Genomic DNA, 22908 nt, shown 5'->3' with positions numbered 1-22908 from the left:
AGAAACCATCTTCAGGAAGTAATGTACATTTCCCCCCAAATTTCTCAGCTTTAGCTCCGTAATAGCTTTGAAATTAATACACTAAATGAACAAAGCCAGTTTTGAATATTATACTTCCCTTCCTTCTCAGGTTAATCCTAGAAGGTTTCTAGGTCAGGTCTGTGCAGTGATGGGAATGTATGTGAGCAGAGTAAAATCCAAATGAAATAAATTTTTTCATGAGCTGCATAAAGAAGAAATATTAAAATGACAGTGTGACTCAGATGAAGATGTGATCCACTGGAGAGAGTTCTGACGCTGAAAAGATCCTCTTTATGTTTTCATCCTTGCTTGTCTTGTGCTGTGTCTTTGTAGGAGCATTTCAGACCAGTCTAGGAAGGTATTCTGGATTCAGCCAGTCCACAGCTGTTCCAGGGCAGTTGGCTAAGGTGATATACTGGCTTGCACCACTCAACTGCTGGACTTCTTGTTCTGCTTGTGACTGCTGGATTTTGGATACAGGAAACCAGAGTTGTATCTAGAAGGCAGCTCTACTCCTTGGACACTGCTGCATGTTATTGTAATACTGGGTATCTGGGCTGAAGATGATCCCTGGTGAGACTCTCCTTTCCTTTTTCCAATACTGTTCAGGCTCTCACTTTTCTAAAGGATGCAAAGATTTACAAGAAATGGACAACACAAACATCTACAAGGAGATCTCATTGAATCATCTATTAAAAATGACATATATTTAGCACTTCGCTATTCCGCATGGCTGACTGAAAAGCAAACTTAAATGATGGAGGAAAAAGTACATCTAAACATTTTTTAAATATTTCATTAATAACTTATTAAAAAAACCCCCACGTGCTAATGTACTAAAGCATTAAAGACTTTGCATTTGCTGCTTAAGTGCTGGTCTACTTTGAAGAAAGACCAGGCTAATGACAGCACATTCAGCTATGAACAGAAATGCTGTGAATATGCTCAGACAGCCTATGAATTCAATTGGGTAAAGAGTTTCTCCATAAAGAGGGACTACTTAGGGTCATTGGGCAAGAGGTGATGTAAAATGTAGTGTTAACAGCATGGATAATTTGAAGGGCGAAGCAAACTACATAATGAGATAAAAATGGAGGGAAAGATTAACTAGCATTTTTTGACAATAAGCAGCGTTAACTGTCACTTGCACAGTACCAAAAAATCAGTTAGGATGAGGCTCACAGTAGCTCATAAGGATCATTGCTAATAATAAAGAGACAATTTAAGGTGATTGTATTACATTGGATTTAGTGCTGCCTTGTTTTCATCTGACAGCTCTTTGCTTTTATTTCCATGTCTGCTGAGAATTAAGGCAAGTTGACTCACTCGTGAGAGATGTCAGATATTTTTACCCATATGCTGTAGCTGTGTTAGATGAAGAAGAAACAGACACTAATATAACATACAACATCTTACTGAATAGGTGACATGGCATATTTCAAAAACTGACCTTGATTTCCTCCACGCTGCATGCTTTAGATGTTTGCTGCAACCCAAAACAGAGAACATTAAATAGTTAACAACATCATTTTGCACAGCAGTACTTACCACAGGACTAAGGCTGTCTCAGAGGTATGAGCCATCAGAATGGCTGTCTCAGCTTAGCATGTACATCATTAATATAAAGATGGCACAAAGGTAATGCTTCCATATTCCACTAAGGAAATTACAGACCTCATTAGAGGACTTACTAAATTCAAGAAAATATTCAGGTTCCTCGAAGAAGCTGAACTTCAGAAGAATCCTGTAATACCTATGTTCAACTTCTGCTTAGTTTCAGCAATGGCCTACCCTTTGTGGTCATGTTTTCTGCGTTGTTTTGGGAATATTGTGTAATTTTTGCATCTCAAAAACAACTTAATTTGTGCTCAGGGGCTGGGGTTGTCATTAGTTTTTGTTGCCAAATATTAAAATAATAGTTCTTACAGTAGGTGTAGCCATGTATTCTGTGATATTCAATTCCACCATCAATATGTCATCAGCATCTACAGCTGTCTGAAAAATGAACACAGATAAGACAGATGTAAATGACATAAAGGTATGTCACAATATCTGACATATGCTAAATATATAGGGGAAAAAAGAGGACAGCAGAGGACTGACTGAAAAGCAGTGATATATTAAAGATAGCCTTGTTTTTTACATCTTACCATATTTGTTCATTTGGTAACAAATGGTGGGACAACCAAGATCAATCAAGTAATTTGGACAGTGAAAGACAAATATTACTAAATACTCACTTTAAGCCAAACATGAGACAACTCTCCATTCAGATGTTAAGTTCTCTAAAACAGCAGCAGAAATACAATGAAGACAGCTGAATAATGAACCAGGGTGGGAATAAAAAGTTGATGACCTTTTACAGCCTCTAAGTCATTACTCATTGTGTTAACTCATAGGTTATCTGCATCTTCTTGGCAGGAACCTTCATGATTAATTATGGTACAATGTGCAGATTTGTTAACTTGTCAGTTGTTAGAGAATTTAGGTATTACACAGTCTATTACCTTCCCACAATTCCTAGAATCCTGGCTTGTCACTTTGGCTCTTATGTCACTAGTCTGAGTTGTGTCTTTATCTGTATCGTAGGAAATTTGTCTTCTGGCAAGTCTGGAGAACATACTGGGAGTATCAGTTTCTGTTTCAGTACAGCCCTAAAATTAATACAGCAAAAACATTCACTCTAGGTCCCTTAGACTTTCGTCTAGTTTGCCCCAGTTTTACCTAGACAGAAATAATAAAAGAGACAGGCATTGTATAAAAGACATTGCACAAAAGTTCTGCCATATTTAATTTCATAAAATGTCTGCTTATAAGAAGTATAAATAAAACTATCAACTCTGTTGCATCTAAAATTCAGCTTACTTTTTTTTTCCTCCGCAGGATGCACTGCAAAATTTGAAAGAAAATAGTGTTTCATTACAATCTATTGTTGAAACTTCTCTGATGCCTCTTGTAGCTCCAAAGAGACAGTGTTTCCACAGTACTACCCACTTAGGAAACACAGGTGTTTGGAGCAATTAGGGCCAAAGTTTCCAAAGTGGCTTGGGTGGAAGCAGAAATAAATAGAAAGAAATGTCTCAGGACTGCAGAATCATTGCTTTAGAAATATTTTGTTTCAGTAAGGAGTCCTGGGTTTATAAACTTTGTTCCAATTAATGGGAAAACAAAACCATGTTACTGAGGAATCTGTTGGTTTTTTAAGAATCAAGATTTGCAGAGTAAGAGATACACTATAAAGATATTCCTTTTCTATTAGACAGTTTTAAAACCATCCACCTGACTGGAGGCTACCATTTCATTTTGATTGGACTGAGAAGTCAAAAGAACAGAGAGGGCAAAGAAATTGAAATGTCACTGTTAAAAACAACTGTCATAATTCAGCACTTGGCTGGGTTAGTTGCAATTATTACCCTGACTGTGAAAAAGAATTGCCAAGAATTTTTTCTTTTCAGTTATTTGGAAATTTAGCTTGAAATTACTGCAATGAGCTAACTATTATGCCTATTTAGTTAGTAATATAACTTTGAGTTACAGAAGGCAGCCTGGGTGCCAAATACTTGCCCTGTTTTCAGCTGCTGTGTAAAACATTTGTTTCCAGTTAGATTGGCAGCAGCAAGCTGTTGAGGTCTTCTGTGAGAAAGATTCTGTAATGGATTTACTGATTTGTCTATATCTGATGATTAATATGTTTCCAAATGCATCCCATTTTCAGAAAGCATTATCTATTTCATTACAACCTTGCTTTCACTAGAGAACTATTTTCTGACTAGCAGTTTCTTTTTTCTGCATCCAGACTGCGAATCTGTGGTGAGACAAGCACAACCTAAAAGTATGATTGGACTTTCAACTGAGCTCTATGCTACCTTTATTGTTGCTTATAGGTAAGGTTTTACAAAGTAGCACTTTACATTCTAAACTTCCTGTTCCATCTTTCCACTCTTCCTTCAGTGTCACCAACCATCAAGAAGAAAACTATCTACATTCTGCTTTTACACTTAGCCTTCTGTCTTTAATTTTGCTTTGTCCCTCCACTTTCTCTGGAGTTTTTATAACAAGCACCACAATGCATTTCACTTAAGAGTTAGGGAATCTACCACTTGGAAGGACTCTATATGAAGATGAATTGCTTTGCAATTAAAAATGGGTGTATGGGAAGTGCCTCCCTTACTGATTCACTGTCAGAGAGAGAAGACAGTCTCCTTTTTGCTTTCTGCAGCCCACTTATCTCAGAAGATTGGCTGGTTACGGTCGCTCGTCTGGAGGAGTGGTAACTGCTGAAGGACCGTGAGTCTTTAGGAGAAACTCTCAGTAGGGGTCCAAGGCAAGGAACATATGTTGCAATGGCTCGTCTAATGGATAAGAGGTAGAACCAGTCAGATTTTTTGTCTGTTAGCACAAAAATTCAATCATCATAAACAATGCATTTATTCAGAGATGAACCAATGCTGCATGGACTGGAAAATTACTGGGTCCAAAAAGAGTTTTCCAGATATCATATCACCCTGCAAGATCACTTATTCACAGTGTTCTGCAGAATTCAAATTTATTGCTTGGCAGGGATAAGGGCATTAAAATATAACTCTTGGAACTGAAGGGAGCTATTAAAACAATGTTTTATCTGCTTTCAGCTTAATCAGGACAAAAATAAAATTCTGTCCCTTTAAACTGAACCTTCCAGAAGTACTACATAATGAATTATTTTAATCTTCCCCTAAGCAGCTATTCTAGCTCCTCTTACACATCTGTTTGCTGGCTATCTGTAGAGTTGCACAGAATGTGCATTTATATTACTGTACTACTTTGCTCACATGCAGTGTTAGGAAACTCTGGCCTAGCTTTCCTCTTCCTGACAGCCCTCCCCATGAAGATGTTCCTGCCCACCACTTCTCTATTCAGTTCCTCACAGATCTTTGTCAGTGGTGAAAGAACAGTCTATCTGTGGCATTGCTGCCATCTGTCAAATCTCACTGCCTGCATCTGAACTTGGAGTGGTAATGACCCTTCATTTTACCTGCCAGAGGAAATACTACCTGAAGTGTGAAAGCCTGGAGAAACATGAGGAGGATTCACAAAACAGGGAAGGGTGGTTTGGCTCACTGTATTGCTTCTCTCACTGGCCTGGTTAATGTAACAAATTGCTATTTGCAACACTGCCCAAATGCCTGCCTCTCATGAAGACAGTTAAAAATTTATGGTGCTTTCCTTTGAGATGGAAAGGTTTCTATCTTTTATCATGCAATAGGTAAATACAGATCAGTATCCATAAACATTTCTAACTACCATCTGCTCAGGAGTTTGTTCCAACTACAAATTCCATTGACATTTCTATGGCACTGAGGAGTGTTCCTGGGGAGGGCAAGGCTGTCCCACAGAGTTAAAATGAGCTGGTGAAGGAGAGTTTGGGTACTTGACCTAAAAGTGACAAATTTACTCTCAGATTTTCTTTGCTATATTAAGCATAGCTTGTAGGAGTGAACTTACCTGTATTTGGGGTGAGTGATGGCATAAATGATGGGGTTATGGATGACAGAAGCTTTGGCAATCACAGCTGGTATGGAGTGCATGAATGGTGTTAGGACGTGGGAATACCTAGAGTAATGCAAACACACCATATATTTACTATTGAGTTCTGCATTGTCTATGCAGTTATACAGTGGTAAGACAGTGCTTTAAGGCTCTAGGGAGAGTTGAAGAGGAGTTCTGTACCAAAACAGTGAGAGAACAAATTGTACATCCTTTACCTGTAAAGATCAACATCATTCTAATTAGATTTCTGAGAAATATGATTTTTCTTGGGGCTTTTCTGGCAGTACTTCACTAGTATGACTCAGGATTGTGGTCATTCCCACGCTGTTTCACCTAGGGACAATGTCAGCCTTTAAGAAGGCCTCACCATCCTGGTAAGGAAGTTTCTCATCATACTACAGGTATATATATGCTCTGTGATGATGTGGAAATGGTTTGCCAGTTGCAGTGTAAGAACCCTTTCATCAGCTGCCTGTTGAGATGCCATTTCACCTATTAAGGCTTTGCCCCGATAAGGATAAGGATGTTCTCTGTGTGCAATATTTAACATGGTTTCTCCTGATCATACTTTGAAAACACTGATTAGAGGTATAAATCTTCACATTTTCTGGATAACATGCAGTGTGACCTTACTGGAATGGAGATTTTGACCGTGAGCTGAGACAATGCTTTGGTAAGGCTGATGGAGAGTTCAGCTAACAGAAACAAACAGTGGCAAAGCCTTTCTGTTTAAGCTAAGCATTCTTGTGTTTAAACTAATAATTCCCAGAAAATGCAACCTGTAGGCTAAAAATATTAGAGAGCATGACTGTGTGCTACCTCACTACTCCCCATTCAAAATATTTTCTAAAGGAATTAAGGTTCTTCCTTCCTTTTTCATATGTTGTTGCTCTGTCAGATGAGTTGTCTTTAGTCCAAGACTATAGCCACAGACTCTATGTCTGCCTCCCATATGTAGCATGCAGTGAGATTTTATCTGAGTCCCTTGCAATAAAATTTCATCCAGGCTTGGTTATTAATCTGAAAAATCCCAGTAGGATTGCCTAAAAGACAGCTCAGAAATGGAAAAAATCTGAATTAAGCTATGTTGCTATCCAGACATCTTTATAAGGAACGTTTAAAATTGCTAATTTCTAACATTCTGCAGAATTAGAAAATTATTCATGTGTTCAGATTTTTGAGAGTGTGAGACATGGAGCAGAAGTCAAGTTCAGCAGGTACTTGATCCTCCTAGGGCAGATGCTGAATTCTATGTCACAGCACAACAGTTCTACATAGTAGTCAGCTTAAAGCATTCCCTGACTGATTTTCTTTTAGGTCTCTTACAGTACTGCAAGGTAGCTGTGCTTCATTTCTGTGTCTCCTTGCTTCTCCTCTGTGTTAACTGATCACATGTCACCAGTGGAGGATGTCCAGTACCTAAGTTCCCCTTTGACAGGAAATGGGACACTAGGACACATGCGAAGGGTTCGTGTTTCTGAGTGAGGAACGTGTTTACCTTCATAGAGAAAATGTTCATGGCAGCTGGGAATCACCTGTCTGCATACAAAGAGAGAGGATCCACCTCCCTCAGTTTTTTTTTTTTTTTCTTCTTATACCTAAGATTTTAGAGGTACTGTGTTTAGGAAACTGCCTTTCTAAGCAGTTGAGATGAAGCTCAGCAGTGGCCTCTTTATTGGGTGTGTAACAAAAATCACCCTTGTCTCCCAAAATGCTCCATAGTAAGTAAATTTGAGCTGTGTGTCAATTTTAGGAACACCTACTTTTTATCTCTGACTTGAAAAATACAGAGAAGTGTTTTCTACTGTCATAGGAATCGTCCCGTTGAGGTTTTGCAGGTGACAAGCCTTCCTAAAAGAGACAGTCACACATACTTTAGAGAGGCTAAACTGAAGCAAAGGAAAATTCACATCTTAAGGTGGGAGAATAACCACACAGAGCCAAGGCATCAGCATTCCCAATCCATTATTTATGCCTGGAGTGTCAACTATCTGGGGTCAAGCTAAATGTTTTAGTACTATCATACTTCCATTGAAAATACTGTATAAAATGCTGACAAATAGATAAAGAACATGCTTTGATGATTTATGTTTATGATCTTTTATATCCAGCATCAAAAAGCTTCCAACACATGTATGTACTAATTTTGAATTTGCATATACATGCAAGGAATTTTAGCAGTTTGATGTGACACAAAAAAAAAAAAAGAGTATACTTTGGTATATTAAAGAAGTAGAGAAAAAAAAAAAGAGAATCAACCCCTGGGAGGATCTTTTTAGAGTGCTTTATTTAGCATTTTGGTGCTAAATAAAGTTTTGAAAGTTCAAATATCCTAGCATACAGAATGCATTCAGAAATCTTCGCATGGCAGTTTATATTGCCAGTAATAATATTCTTGTTTTCTTTCTCTTTTTTTAAAATTTTCTTGAAGTCAAACTAAGAAAAAGTTAGTCAGCATGTGCCCCATTTGTCAAATATTGCTCCTAAATATATGAATGTTTTGGACATGCTTCAGATGTCAAATGTGACAAGTAGTTTTGACTTTCATCTGTCTTTTACAGTTCCACATCTTCTGCTTTCACTGAATATTGCTTTGCTGAGACATTTATAATTACCCAGCAAAAGCTACCAGAGCAACAACAGAGTATGGTGACCAGGAAATGACAAAAAACGAGATGACGATCAGTGCAATTTTGGCCATCTTCCACTCATGTTTCATCCTCTGATACTGTTTCTGGAACTCTCTATTTCCACGTTTGCATCCAAATATCTGAATAGACCTAGGGAAAATAAACATACAACAGCAAAAAACAAAGGTAGGGAAGTAAGCAGATAGCTTAATGAAGTGGTACAACAATTACTCTTCTGCTACTTTAGGCTAAAACTCGTGCACTTTTATTGCACGTTAATGCAAGTACGTGACCCATCCTTCCCAATTCGATGTACTTCTGTTGCACTAATCAGTAGCAAAATCCACATGTGCTTCAATGAAAAAAAAAATAGCGGAAAAGTACCAAAAGATTTTCCACATAAAGCAGGTATTCAAGCCAATTGAATGATGCTGAGTTAAAGACACTTAGAGGAGTCTTTACTTCCCTGGGTCCTGTTTTGCTACCTTGCTGTCACTTTGTATTTGTGAGCTAAGTGACCAGATCCACTGGGATCTGTGGGACTGGTACCCACAGATGGCACATGGAGTGGCAGGTTGCCCTTTACATTTACAGCAACAGCTTCTTGTTTCAGAGTCCTGCTATTAATCCTTTAATCTCCTTTTTTATTTAAATTTATAGTTCAAGTCCATCTATTTTTCTGTGAAGTAGTTATTTATACACTGTCATTAGGTGTTTTTGAGATCCCTTTTGTTTTTATTCTGGTTGGTTAATTTCTGTACCCTTTTCCATGTCATTAGATAATACACTGATAAGCTCAGGCCTAAATTCAGAGAACCATATGTCTTACCATGTTGACTATTGACAGAATTCTTGTTTGGTTTTCTGTTTCAGTTGTGCTTACAAAATAAATGTGAGAAACATCCCCATTTTCTTCTTTGTTTTAAGAAGACAGTCATTTAAATGCAAGGATAAAAATTTAGGACTGTTGGCTACTTACTTGTTGGCCTTCTTGATAGCCTCAAAGATAGAGACATAGCTGTATATGATAGCAATCAAAGGAATGAAAAAGACAAAGCAGAAAAGCAGCATTGTGTAGGCACGGACTGATGGTGTGAAAGTCATGTAGTCCCAGGAACAGGAAGTCAGCAAACCCTCAGGAACATATGCACCTAGAAAGGAAGACAGGCATAAACCATGAAGTGAATATTAGAGAAGATACTCATTTAGAGAAGATACAATAATATGGGATTTAGTCCTATTCTCTGAAAGGGAAAAAAGGGTTTAAAAGGATAAACAATTCTTCATGTAAAGAACTTTTATATTTTCTTTTATTTTGTTTCCCTGTTGTATTTATGCTTAGCAGTCTAAGGCTTTAGAAAACTGAGTAATTTTGCTTTACTCTTGAATATTGTTTAAAACTCATCACAGTAAAAGGGAATCTATTCAAATACTTATTTGGGTCTAGGACCAGACCTGTATAGTTTTTAAATATCTCAATTTCCTGTCAAATTGCTGTCTTCCTAAGAAGTCAAAACAATTGCTCTAGGTACCACTTTTCTAAGCATGTGCAGATAAGATAAATTTAATGGGCAAAAGAGAAAGATTAATTTTGTCATGAAGAGAAAGAAATAATTTTGTCATGAAGTAAAGCTGAGTAGAAGTAAAAAAACCCCAAAAAACGCATACATAATGTTTTGCCTGAAATAAAATGTATTATTTTTAAAGGAACTGTTTCAAACTGTTAAGTAAATAAATTGGCAATAGCAATGTTTTTTTACTTTGGAATTTTAATTTTAACTGTTTGTGCTGATATTTTCTGTTCCACTCTTAAAAATATTGCACCAGATGTTCTCAAATGCATCTAATTACAGTGTGAGAGTTCATACTGTGGGCACTATTGCAATCTAATTACAAGATAATAACACCCTTCAAGCAATTATTCCACCTTCTTCAACTGAAAATCTATAATCTGAGGCTATATTGTCATTTTGTTATTCTAACAGCTCCTCACTCAACTAAAGACTGCTTTTGTCAGTATTGCAGTTTGCCTGCTTAAGCATGCTTCATATTTAGGGGGACCAGAATGGCAAAAATATGACAATTACAAAACTCTGCTGAAATTCTACTCAGTACCTGAGCTGGTTGTTGCATCCTTTACTAGTCAAACATGTCTATGTTCTCACCTCAGCTGGCAGACACATTCTCTTCAGGAATTAGGGAGCATAATTGTGGGCTGGGGTTTTGAATGATGTGTTCATGCTAACTTAGTGACTGCAGCTGGTGAATCTCAGGAAATAAACTTAGTGGTAGTGAGGCAGATTCCAGTGAGGAAGAATAACAGAAACTCACTTGGTCACAAATTGCAATGATCAAGGTGCTGGATGAATGTTCCAATTTCCATGTGTGAAATTCACATTTACAAAAGCATTTTAGTTACTACTAAATGCCATGCTTATTGGAAGCCAGTGACAACACCAATGAGTGAACAGAGAAAGTTCACTAAGTGCAATTTGTCCATCCAAAACGCAGTCAAGACTTACTGAAGATCTTCCTGGCACAAATGCTCAGACTCTTTTGTGTGAATGGAAAGAATTAGATTGACACTGCTCTCTTAGACAGCACTTTCAAAGAGGAAAAGGCATCAGAAATAACACAAATACATTCATTGAACTTATATATTGTTAAATTTGATTCAATGGAAGTAGACATGGGATAATGAGTAGGCACATTCTTCATAAATTTTGGCCATGAATTTATCTGCTGTCCTTTATGGAGCAAGTAATGTGTTTAAGGAAAAGTGCCACTGTCATATAATATGCTGTAATACCCACTGCATTCTTTTCTTTTCATTAGAGACTTTCAGTTTCAACATGTAGTTCATCTCTTTTTTTTTTCAAATTGGTCTACTCAAGCCTCAAATGTGAGCTATTAATTCAACCCTCTTCTGTACCTATAACTGGTCTTTTATCCGGTACTATGAGGGCAAAAAAGTTTTATTGCAGTTCACTTACTCCATCCAAAGAAGGGTGGGAGACTCCAAGCCAAAGAGTACAGCCAGACTCCTACCAGGATTATTAGGGCCTTCTTCTTTGACGTCACTCCAACAGAAGCCAGAGGTTTAGTGATGACAAAATATCTGTCCAAGGCAATCACCATCAAAGTGATCATAGATGTAATGCCAAAAAGAGCTCCGCAGAAGGCATACAGCTCACAGCCTTGCAATGAAGATGACAGAAGTAGCAGTGAAATTAATCTGCCCATGCTAATTATTTCTAGGAGAGTTCAAATCTGTGTTTCTTATGAACTAATGTCTTCTGGAATTTGTAAAGCAGTGAAAGTTGAGTTTTCCTGCAGTTATAATGCTACTTCAAAGCTGCTGTCTTGCTAATTACATTATCCAAGGAGATAAACTTCACATATTTTGTTTGCATCAATTGCTGGAGACAGTGATACTGAACATATTTTCACTCACTGATTTCTGGTGTTTCTAGTGGGATCATTTCAGCACTACATTAATATCTTGTTTAACTCCAGTTTTACTGCAGGTCCCATAGAAGCAGCTGTTTTGCTTAACAAAGGGATATAGTTACTTTGGTACTGTTCATATCGCAAGGGCAGCAAAACTGAAGTAAATACGAATATATTAATGAGTAATTTAGCTGAAGTAAATATTCAGATTATGAATATATAAATGAGTGATTTTAATTGTTCAAACAACCTAAGGATTAAAAGCAGTGGTTTGGATTAGTTTTAACATGTATGCAAATGAGCACTTAATGGAAGTAAAATAAAAATATGCTTTCGGTCATATGACATCAAAATAGCAATTTTACTTCTGTGAGTTTCCTTTCTGTCAGTACCGGTTCAAGAGCCTTCCTCTTATAACAGTTATATTGGAAGAATGAAAGCACCTTTATTTCATATTTTCTTACTACACTTAGAATTTCTGTTGTGAAAAATCAGATTTTCCAGGCTTTCTTGCCTCACTATGCCAGGTGCAAGTCCCAGCACAGGTAATTTAAGCTTTTAAGCTGGTGTGCTGAAGGGGAGTGCTTCTTTGTCAGAGGACTCCAACAGTCACCAGGTGACTGGGGAAGAGCACTGGCAAGAAGATTAGTGCTGTGCCTCACGTTGCCAGTGATGCCTTTGTATCTGTCTCATTCATGTAATTTCCCTCTCATAATAGCAGTGTATTTATTGCACACAGACACAAATATTCAATGAAATGTGTCAACACTGAAACAACGTTGAGAAATGGTCTCAAAATTGCAAAAGTACCTGAGAGTACTCTGAGACTAACTGCCACTATGGTAAGAACAAACATAGTAAAATCTTAGAAAGAATATATATACAAACCTTTCTCACCAAAAATCCAGTGTTTGTAGAGGCTGCTGGTGAAAAAAACTGGAGACTGTGTAATGGACATCAGGAAGTCACTAATAGCTAGATTGATGATGAGTATGTTGGCTGGAGTCCGAAGGCTCCTACTCCTACAGAGATCAGAAGAAATGTTGCTAAACACTTCTGCACTGTTAATTATGCTGTTACTTCTTCCTGCAAGCTCACAAATCCCAAGGGACACTCCATGGTAAGCTAAAGCAGAGTGCTTCTTGTTTCCCTCATGAGCGAACACAAGCAAGGCCCAGTTTTACACCCTTATACTCCTGCATTTTACAGGATTGTTTGATAACCAGCTCAGTGATGGGGATAAATCACACTGTTCTTTAAATACTCTAACCAGTGCACTGCATGTCCATGATTAACAGGAAGATAGAGTTGGCGTACACTGGATGTCTGGATCTGGGCTGTGTTAAGCAGAAGAAGGGGCATGCATTTTCCACTGCTGACAAGATCAACAGTGGCTTCCTAACACAGGGATTAAGCAAACTCTCTACGAACCCCATCAAGCACTTCGTTTTACATCAGTTATTCTCTCTGACACTCATTTCACTGGCCCAAACTCAGAGTTTAAAGGAGCAATAAGCAGCTTTCAGTGTATTCTGCCTGCTTCTGTTATTCATAATATTACACTACCATGTTTTAAAGGGTACACATAAAAACTCAACCAAGAGCTCTTCACTTTGGGGCTCAGTGCAACTACTTAGCTCCTTTTTCAATTCCAGTCTTGCACTGGTCCAGAATCAATCACTTGGACCACCATCCCCTTTCTGTCAATTTAGCAGCAAGGAGGTATTATTAGTAAGTGCTTATGGGTTGTTTGTCGTCTGCAAAGTCACTGAACACATTTCTGTTTCAGGCAGCTGGTTCTCTTATGGTTTGTCATTACCTGAGGCTGCTTTGTAAGCACCTAAACTGTTTTCTGAATTTCTGATGTACTCGTTACTTAGCTAACAGTATCCCTTTCTGCCTTCGTATCACCTTCAAATGAAGACAAGCTGTGTCCTAAAGTGGAAGTGCCATAACTGGATTTCCTGTATGGGACCATCCAAAGAGCTAAGCTTGCTCATGTACTTCATCCTCACATATCTGATCTGCATCCCAATACCTTTTCTCTTCTTAAGGCCACTGCCATTTTCACTTAAGTATGCCATTCTACTCTGAATGAATGTGCTGAAACCTACTGCCCATAAGTACAGGCTTGAGACCAAGACAACTTCCATCTACAATCCACTGATCTAAGTTAACACAGCCAAATTATCCTACAATTTGTTGCTGTTATTTTGGTTTATTACATTTATGCCTAAAGACTAATCAAATAGAAGTTCAGTGGCTTGAACATCATGTCAATGCTCTGCTTCAGTGTGACAAATCGGACACAGAATGAGGAGTGAATAGCAATGGTGAGCATATGACATTGTTGTCAGAAATCCAATTTCCCTCAGATAGAAAAGTTGGAATGTGACTTTAGTTAAAAGGAAACAAGCCAAGTATTGGAAAATGTGAAAAAAATGGGACATGGTCACTAATGAACAGGGGGGGAAGGAAGAAACTGACTAATAAGAAACAGGAGGAAGGAAACATCTATAGAGCAGATTTGTGAGGTACAGAGGTGTAAACCAGCCCATCAGTTCAATGCAGATACAATTAGCCAGTAGAAAAAAATTCACTGTAACATTTCTGCTTTGGCTGCATTTCTACAGCTTGGAATATCTGGGTGGTTCTTCACAATCTTGCTAACAATTTTGCTGTGGCTGTGGTTAATGGGAAGAAGTCAGAAGGAAATGGCAGGTTGCCACTCTTTTCCTACAGCAATGTCTCTTGGTGCATTTTACTCTGCCAGTGAAGAAGTCTGACATTATTCCTGGACTGTGTTTGCAGTACACAGTTCAAGTTCATACATTTGAATATTTAAAAAGACATTAAAAAGAAACGTACCTGCAGAAAGCATAGAAGACCAGGAAATTACCCAGAGTTCCTGTAATCCCCACTAGAAGGATGACAACTCCAATTGTATAATGGGCATGATCTGGGACATCCACTGTGGGAAAGGCACGAGGAGCATCTTGCACTGTCATCTTCTGTGAAGCAAATAAAAGGTCACAGGTATATTGCCAAACTTTTCTGAACAAGCTGGCATGTGCTTCTCTAGAAGGGAAAAGAGTCAAGAATGCAAAAAGAAAACAAGCAAAAAAAGTCAGAATAAATCCAAATTCCATTTACTGTTGATCATCTTTGGAGCATAAATATGCCATCAGCAGTGCAAAGGGCAAAGGATGGTTTGTACGCTTACTGTCAATTTAGAATTTTGATGAAGAAAAACAACCTATTCTCTCCCAAAAGAAAAATAAGGATGTAGAGGAGAAAAAGGCACAGGAAGGGACCTGTTTCATTATATCTGATATCAGGTAATGCAGTATTTAACAACAAGTAAACTTCCTATAGATTTAATTTCAGGAAAGTTTCTGTACCTCCGAAGTGCAATTTCAGTTGTCCTCTGACGTCACAGACTAGACTTCTCTAAGTAGAAATGTTCTATGGATAAATAGGCATTTACTCCTTTAGCACTACGGCCACTTCATTTTCCCCCACTGAATAACACAGCCATTTGAGCTGGCCTCAAGAGCTGATTACCAAAAGCCTGGCAGCTTGAATAAGAGTCTTTTGGAAACTAAATTAAGGATCAGAAAAACTAAACCACAAATCCTTTATACCTTATGCCTGGTTTCCACACCAGTTCTGGTTTTGGTCTGCCTGAATCAAGGTATTTTGCTCTCTGTGAAGTATTTCATAAACCACTTGATTGAAGCATTTGTGTCTTAATCAGTTAATAACTCACAGCAGAATTCAGTAGCCAAGTCTGAAGATTGCAGTATTGGAAATGGGTATTTTTGGACAATAGAAGTGGACATTACTTCTGAATGCATCTGTGAGGTTGGGCTGAGGTTATTACAGGCAATGTGGATTTAAAACCAACGTTCCAGTAGCAAGAGGTGAACCCCAGGAGTGCCTGGAATTCTGGATGAGATTGCTTTGTGTGCTGAAGATCTGCCCACAGCAATCCTCAACCACCAGAGTGCACTCCCTGGGTTTCTACATTAGCAGCAATGAAATGCTGGGCAAATACTCTGATCTTAGAGAAAGAAAATGTAGTTCTGGCTGTTACTGTAATTGGAGCAAAATGTTAAGTTTGATGCACTAATTGAATGACAGTATCACAGCATTTATGGTTCAGGTTCCTGCAGCAAAGTGGAAGTTGGCATAACATCATTAACATCAATGGGCATCTTGCCCAGCTAGAAATTGCTGTGCTCAACACGCTGCCAGTAAACTAACTAACAAAAATAATCCCATACTAATAGCAAGTGGATAGGGACAGTCTGAGATAAAACTCTTTCAAGAAAATGAGATCAGGTGTTCTTTGGTTTGGGTTGGTTGTATTTCTTCTTAGTCTTGTGGCTAGAACATTTTTAAACAGCTGTTCTGCAGGGAGTTAATTATGATTATTAGTGGAATGGAGATTTCTGATGTTTTTCCCTGTAGCTATCCATTTAATCAGAACTAGATCAATGTAATAGAAATGAAGCAACTAAAGGAGTTTGTTTTGGCTATGAAAAACAGATCAAAGTGTCTTTAATTTGAATTAAATTTGTGGAGCACTAAGGACAAGGAAAAATTTGAAAGATAAATATAAATACACAGAGAAATCGCAAGAGAGGTAAAATTAGTTAAGGGAAAACAGAAGACTTTAAAATCGCTTTTTAATGAAACAAGTTCAGAATCAATAAAAGTGTCAAGTGTGGGAAAAAAAATAATAATACTTATACTGGAGCAGTGCTAGGGCATAAATTATAAAACTACATATATGATCAGGAAAAGGTGTGTGGCAAAAGGAATAAATTAGCATTTTAGTGTAGAGTTCCTGTAGGCCTTGGATTTTTACCAGAGGATACAACTCAACTGCTCTCTAAGAGATAAAAATCACTTACTAAAAAAAAGTCGTTTCACTATTTTCATTGGAAATACAATTATTATTTTTTACATCAAAGAAAGGCACTAGTTGATCAGGAAGGCATTAGATCAGGCACTAAGCACTTCAAATCCATCACTAAGTTGCATACATACACACAGCTTCCATAGTAGAAGACAAAAATACGTGCCTGTATCGAGTTCAGCCCTCTGTCTTCTGCAGTAATCAAAAGAAAGAACAGGGAGAAAAAGATAGTGCTTGAGAAAATCAGGTCAGCAGCATAATCAAGAAATCAGATAATTCCCAAAGCCTTTGTCTATTTAGTTTCTCTAGTGCATTAGCCCTGTTTATTCTGTCTTCTATTATCATCACACAGTACAAGTACTTGGTTGGCAGGGGAGAATAAAAATCCCCGTTGCAATCCATATTGTAGTACTTGTCCTTTGAGAATACTCTGAACAACTACTTCAGTTGCAGTGATAATACACAGCAGTGTTGCCTTGCATGTTTTGTGTTCAGTCTTCTTTCTATAAGCACCTCATGATGAAGATATTTAGACTGGGACTGGCACTAGTAACACTTTGTTGGCAATATGGACAGTGGGATCGAGGGCACTCTCAGCTGCTTTGCTAATGACATCCAGCTGTGTGGTGCAGTCAGTATGCTGGAGGGAAGAGATTCCATCCTGGAGAGGGACCTGGACAGGCTTGAGAGGTCAGACCATGCAGAACTCATGACGTCCAACAAGGCCATGTGCAAGGTCTTCTGTGTGGGTCAGGACAGTTCCAAGCACAAATATAGGCTGAGTGAAAAAGGGATTGGGAGCAGGCCTGGGGAGAGAGTCTTGGGGGTGTTCATAGGATCATAGAATGGTTTAGGTCAGAAGGGACCTTAAAGATCCTCTAGTTCCAACACCCCTGCTGTGGGCAGGGACACCTTCCACTATCCCAGGTTACTCAAAGCCCCATCCAGCCTGGCCTTGGACACTCCCAGGGATGGGGCATCCACAGCTTCTCTGGGCAATGTGTTCCAGAGCCTCACATCCTCACAGTAAGGAATTTCTTCCTAATATCTAATCTAAATCTACCCTCTTTCAGTTTGAACACATTACCCCTTGTTCTGCCTCTATGTCCTTGTAAAACTTCCCCATTGAATTCTCTTGTAGTCCCTTTCAGGTACTGGAAGGCTGTTCTAAGATCTCCTCAAAACCGTGTTTTCCCCAGGTTCAACAAACCAAAGTCTCTCAACCTTTAGCCACGATTAAAAGCAGGTTTTATAACTTCATTTGGGTGTGTATGAAAACAGGCCTTTTGCTGGAGCTGTGTAAGAATTCATGTTTTTAATCTCTGCAAGACATATAATTTATTATTTACTTACACTATAGTTTTTGCAGAATCAATTTGAGAAGGGCTACATCGGTTCAGACAAGCATCTGTGACAAAACACCAGCCTGCCTTTAGCCAGGGCTGAGCATTTCATAGATACCAATGTGCATAATAAACAGTAATGTGCAAATTTAATTTTAAGAGGAGTCTTAGTAATTGGTTTGTACTCTAAAACAGTGTTATTATCCATTGGAAAGGAAAATCTTAGTCCTCCATAAATTTTAATCCTCCATATATAGTTGTAATGCTTTGCTAAATCCTACTCTGTCATTTGCCTCAGTAGATGCAGAGGCAAGTTATGGAGTTGCTCTGTGTCAGTGTATTTCTTTCTGGCAGGTTTAAGTGTGTCCTTGTGGAAGCACTAGATTAGGGGGAAGCAGCTAAGTTTAATGAAGTTTGCCTTCTTAAAATGCTCACTGTTTTCCCTAGAGGAATATTTGTGTACCGCCTCCAACAAAACAGCTAAAACAGAATTGTGTTTTCAGTTGTCTTGCAGTAAACCTGCATGAGACTTGCAAACTTGAGATGCTTTCTGGAAGTTTGGAGAAAAGCAAATGTTTTATAGATAAATATGTCTAAATGCTTGCTGCAGCACAATATGGCCTCATTATTCTATATTTATGACCTGCTGCCACGGCTGCTTGCAAGGGAGGCAGAATTCTTCCTTGAGGGGCAATCTGAGGAACCAGGTTGCTTCTTAAGGAAGAGACAGACTAAGGCTTGGTGCAAAGGAGTAGAAATTAATCAGCCACAGGGCACATTCATTAAGGCACATGGGGCATAACTTGTATTTCACTATAAAGTTCGTCAAGACCCTCGAAGACACTAATCTGAGGACAGTTGAAAGGATAAAGGAACTCCTTTGCAATCCAAACCAAAATCACTATTCCTAAGTCATTTGTCCAGGTAACAAGGAAGTCTAGATCAGATATTGAACCCAGGAATATTTGATGCCTGTATCTGTTTTGTCTTGGGAATCCATTTTTCATACAGTTTCCTAAAGAGAATGTTTTCTAAATAATTACTTCATAATTGATGAAATAAGAAAACCCAAATGAACAAACCAGCTAATCTCTGAATAACTTCTAGTTGAAGATACACCATTTTTGAAAGTCCAACAAATATCCCCATAGCATGAGAAAAGTATTTCTGTATAAGTGATAAAAGGACAACATTCCAAGAACAGACTTCAACTACTACTGAGAAAAAAAATCTGTTCTTTTTCAGAGTGAGGAAATAAAATCATATCAGTTAAGTACCGTTGACTTGGAGATGTTTATTTCTGAAGTCCTACTAAAGCTAACAGTGGTGATGGTAGGACCAAGGCCCCACAAGCAAATACTCATAGCAAATAATATCTGATATAGCCCACTCCTCACAGTCTCACAATGGCAAGAGTATAAGATCGGGTTCAGCTATAGCTGCAGGGAAAGAAGAAATCCTCATAAGGTCATTTGGGCATTTGAACATATTTCAGCACTGATTCTGATTGATTGATTTGTATGACATCAATTCTTAAAGCCAGGAGCAGAAAAAACTATGTCAAAGACATTTTTTCAGCTATTTCTGCCTGAATATGGCAGAAGGATTGTACCTAATTTGGTTTAAAACAAGACAACAAAAGGGAAGAAAACAGGAGTGCTATGCGGTTACTTTTATGAATTCATCTAACTTCAAACTATGGCCACTGGTTTTGCAGGAAGAATGTTACAACAGAAGAGAACCCAGTTCCAAAACATTGCAAGTTTTGGAAGTGCAATGTGAACTTTGGCAATATAACAAGTTTCTTTGTTCCTAATTTTCCTACAAATGCATGTAAGGAAGCCACTTATTTACACAGTATGGCTTATACAACCAATGATAGTGTCAGGCCTTTTACATTACAACAAATTACATAATTTACAAAAACTATCTGACCAGAAACACTGTAATTTCCTGGGGTTCCTTGTGTGGTATTTGTACTGCCTACCTGCAAGAGGCCTCAAACAACTGATAGCACTTATTTTCCTTGGCAGGTCCTTTCTCTGATTTCTGAGCTTGCCTCTGTGGGCACTTGCCCTGTGATGACAGGCAGCACAGAGAGGAGTGTAATCCCCCTCAATTATGGTTTCAGCAGGGTGACGCTAGCTGCTAAGCCCTCTTTCTAGTAGACAGCAGGGCTTTCCATGGATGATGCTCGCCCTGTTGAGCAATTTGGATAGCAGATTTTGTATCCTATCTTCCGGATTTAATCTCAGCCACAAGCAGCACACACTGCTTTCATTCCTGAAACTCTCTTAAGCCAGCCTTTGTGTCCAGTTAAAATGCAAAATTTTGGTGATACAGATGCTTGACCTAGGGAGAGGGAAAGGGACAGCTAATGAGATTGTTCAGCAGAACATGGAAAAGATCAATTTTTAATTTTCCAGTGTAAATCACTGTGTCCCCAGAATCCTTTTCCATTTTGCCATGCACTCTCTGGTCCCTTTTCTCCCTCCCTGCTACGTTCTGCTATCCTTTTTCACGTGTTATCCATTTAATTTAGCCTTTTAAGTGCTTTGGCTCAGGACACTTCCTTGTTTATTTTTCTGTAATATACCGCAGATATCCAAGTTTTATTAAAAAATAGATTTTAAAAACTTTAAAAATTAGATTGGTTCATGTTTTCATTATAAACTTTTAAACAGACTTTAGAAAAACAGCACATGATGAGAGACAAAGCCAGGAAAACTTCTGAATTCCTTTGGTTCAGGCTTGTGGGGTGGGATGGAGAAAATTTTTAACAAACCCAAAAAATTCCATCCTCAAGTGTCATCACCACAGATTCTCACTTTCACACTTCCAAGGAAAATGTCTTTAGTATATAAAAATTCAGAAAGAACTTTGATAGGACTTACCTGAGAAAACCTTCCAAAAAACTTTCTTGGGTAACTGCACATAACTCTTTTAACATTTACATAAGCACTCCACTGCACTTACAGATTATTACAGAAATTATGGGGATTTCCGCCCTGAATAACAACACAAGAGAACATTGTGTTTGAACTGCTAAACAGCAGTTTAACGTACAAGAACATCTTGTTTTGATAGTTTGCAACATATTTGATGCACTTTGCCATTAGACATTCCTGCTGTCTTCTGCCCATGCAACTCTGCTGAAAAACACTGCTTGTACAGCCCTTTCTGCATTAAATAAATAGTTAAAGGAATAAAAAGAAGATTTAAAAGTTTTCGTTATGTCATTATTGCATTACAGCATAAAACCCGTACATGCTCCTTAACTGTCCATTTACAGTCCTATAAATGCCAGCCTTGCCAGAGGCTACAGCATTGAGTGACAGAAAACACTTACTGTTGGGGCTCTAAGAAGCAGATCCATCTGTGTGTAGGCATTGGCTTTTGAGTCATTCCATGCATTGTGGGACTCCACAGTTTTGGTGCTCTTGGTGTCCTCAGGGGGGAAAAAGATCCTCTTCTTATTGGGCTGATTATTCAGGTGAAAAAAATCTAAGCAAAAACCAAGAAAGAAGAGCTGTCCTCTGAATTTAAGTCAGCCACTTTACCTTTGTATGTGTGAAACAGGTTATTGGATTCTTTGGAATGGTGTGAGATCCAGTGCAGAGTTTCTCACTAGAGCTTCAGATTGCTTCAGTCCATCATCAGCTCAGCAAAGGGCGGCAGCAGCAGCTTCCATTTAAATACGGGAGAGGGCAGAGTCTGCACATGCCCAGTTTGCAGCTTGTTCCATCTGATTCCAGCTTCACTTTAATGACACTATAAAACTGATGCTCACTTATAAGTGCCGGTATCTCTGTTTTGCCTTTGACCAATTTATGTCTGAAATGTAATGCTATTCCCACTATCTCTGTATGAAGACAAAGAAGTTAAAAGGTAGATTTCAATCTGTCTTAAATATATAGTTCTTTTTCACCATATTGGTGAGTTAGTTTTTGTAGTCTGCTTTTAAAGAAGACGCATGTGTACAGTTCCGCTGAAACTGTCAGAACTCAAATAGATTCTGATATTTAACAATGTGCTTGTATGCACTTCTGCCTTGTAGAATTAAGGTCATGGTTGTTTGTTGGTCTACTTCTAAAAATAAAACATAGGGATAAAATCTGACATCATCCTTTTCTGCTCTTTAGTTAAAAACAAACAAAACAAACCAAAACAAAAAACCCCGCACAAATACCTTAGGTAAGGAAAACAGCAAATATCCACCTGTTTCAGGAGTCGCCTGCTTTCTTTTCAGTTGTGTTTAGGTAAAGTACACATGAACAGATTCTCATTCACACAAATCTGGCTTTACATTCCACTGTGCAAAGACATGAATGGCTGAATTCCTAGTTGAAGGCCCATTACTGTTGTAAAGTGAAGTTTAATTGCAACAGAGGCACAGTGTGTGAGTGTGTAAAAACTCTTCTAGCAGATACTGCAGCCTAAGTATCACAGAGTTTAGGCCTTCCACCCACTGTCCAAATGACCCTGATGCAAGCTATTAGCTTCACTGCAGCTGGTATTAAAAATAGATAGTGTGAACTGTTACTGGAAAGCCTTTGTGAGAAGGCTGTGTTAGTAATGGTGGGAACTGCATTCCCCCAGCTCTCTGCACATGTACCTTTCCTTAAATGAACGCCTGCAGTACCTAACGATAAACTGAAGGATTGCATTTATTTGTGTGAATGGTAGCTGTGCCTCTCATGAAAGGCACTCACCTATAGTTTCCCTTAATGGTCATTTAAGGAGGGAAGCAATCCTTTTGACACTCATTTAAGGAGGGAAACAATCCTTGTTGTCACCAGGCCACTGAACATTAACCAGCAGAGACACTTCTTAGACTCTACAGGTTCTCAAACCATGACACCCTAAGAATAATTATTAGCAGGTCCATTGTGAAAGGCAGAGAGATTTCATCAAGTGTCCCTGCCCTGTAGTGTTAGTAGATGCAACCAAGCCAGATTTAAACCAGCTGTGGCAGAACTGCACCCAGAGGTGGCTGATCCACTGACTAGTT

General features: G+C 38.4%; 1 protein-coding gene across 1 annotated transcript; it reads right to left on the bottom strand.

Moving 5' to 3' along the window:
• Positions 1-450: 450 nt before the first annotated feature.
• Positions 451-21273, bottom strand: OPN4 (opsin 4). Its single transcript, XM_041404962.1, has 12 exons — positions 21247-21273; positions 14499-14641; positions 12519-12652; positions 11174-11377; positions 9160-9331; positions 8166-8330; positions 5506-5613; positions 4193-4373; positions 2529-2675; positions 1948-2016; positions 1472-1507; positions 451-642 (listed from the first exon to the last, which is right to left on the bottom strand). The coding sequence occupies exons 1-12, from the start codon at positions 21271-21273 to the stop codon at positions 451-453; spliced, it is 1578 nt and encodes a 525-aa protein (XP_041260896.1).
• Positions 21274-22908: the final 1635 nt, after the last annotated feature.

This window comes from Onychostruthus taczanowskii, unplaced genomic scaffold (genome assembly GCF_017590055.1).
Source record: "Onychostruthus taczanowskii isolate IOZ18803 unplaced genomic scaffold, ASM1759005v1 scaffold22, whole genome shotgun sequence".
Classification (NCBI taxonomy): Eukaryota; Metazoa; Chordata; class Aves; order Passeriformes; family Passeridae; genus Onychostruthus; species Onychostruthus taczanowskii.
Note: the sequence above shows the minus strand (reverse complement) of the source record. Positions and strands in the feature narration are given on the sequence as shown.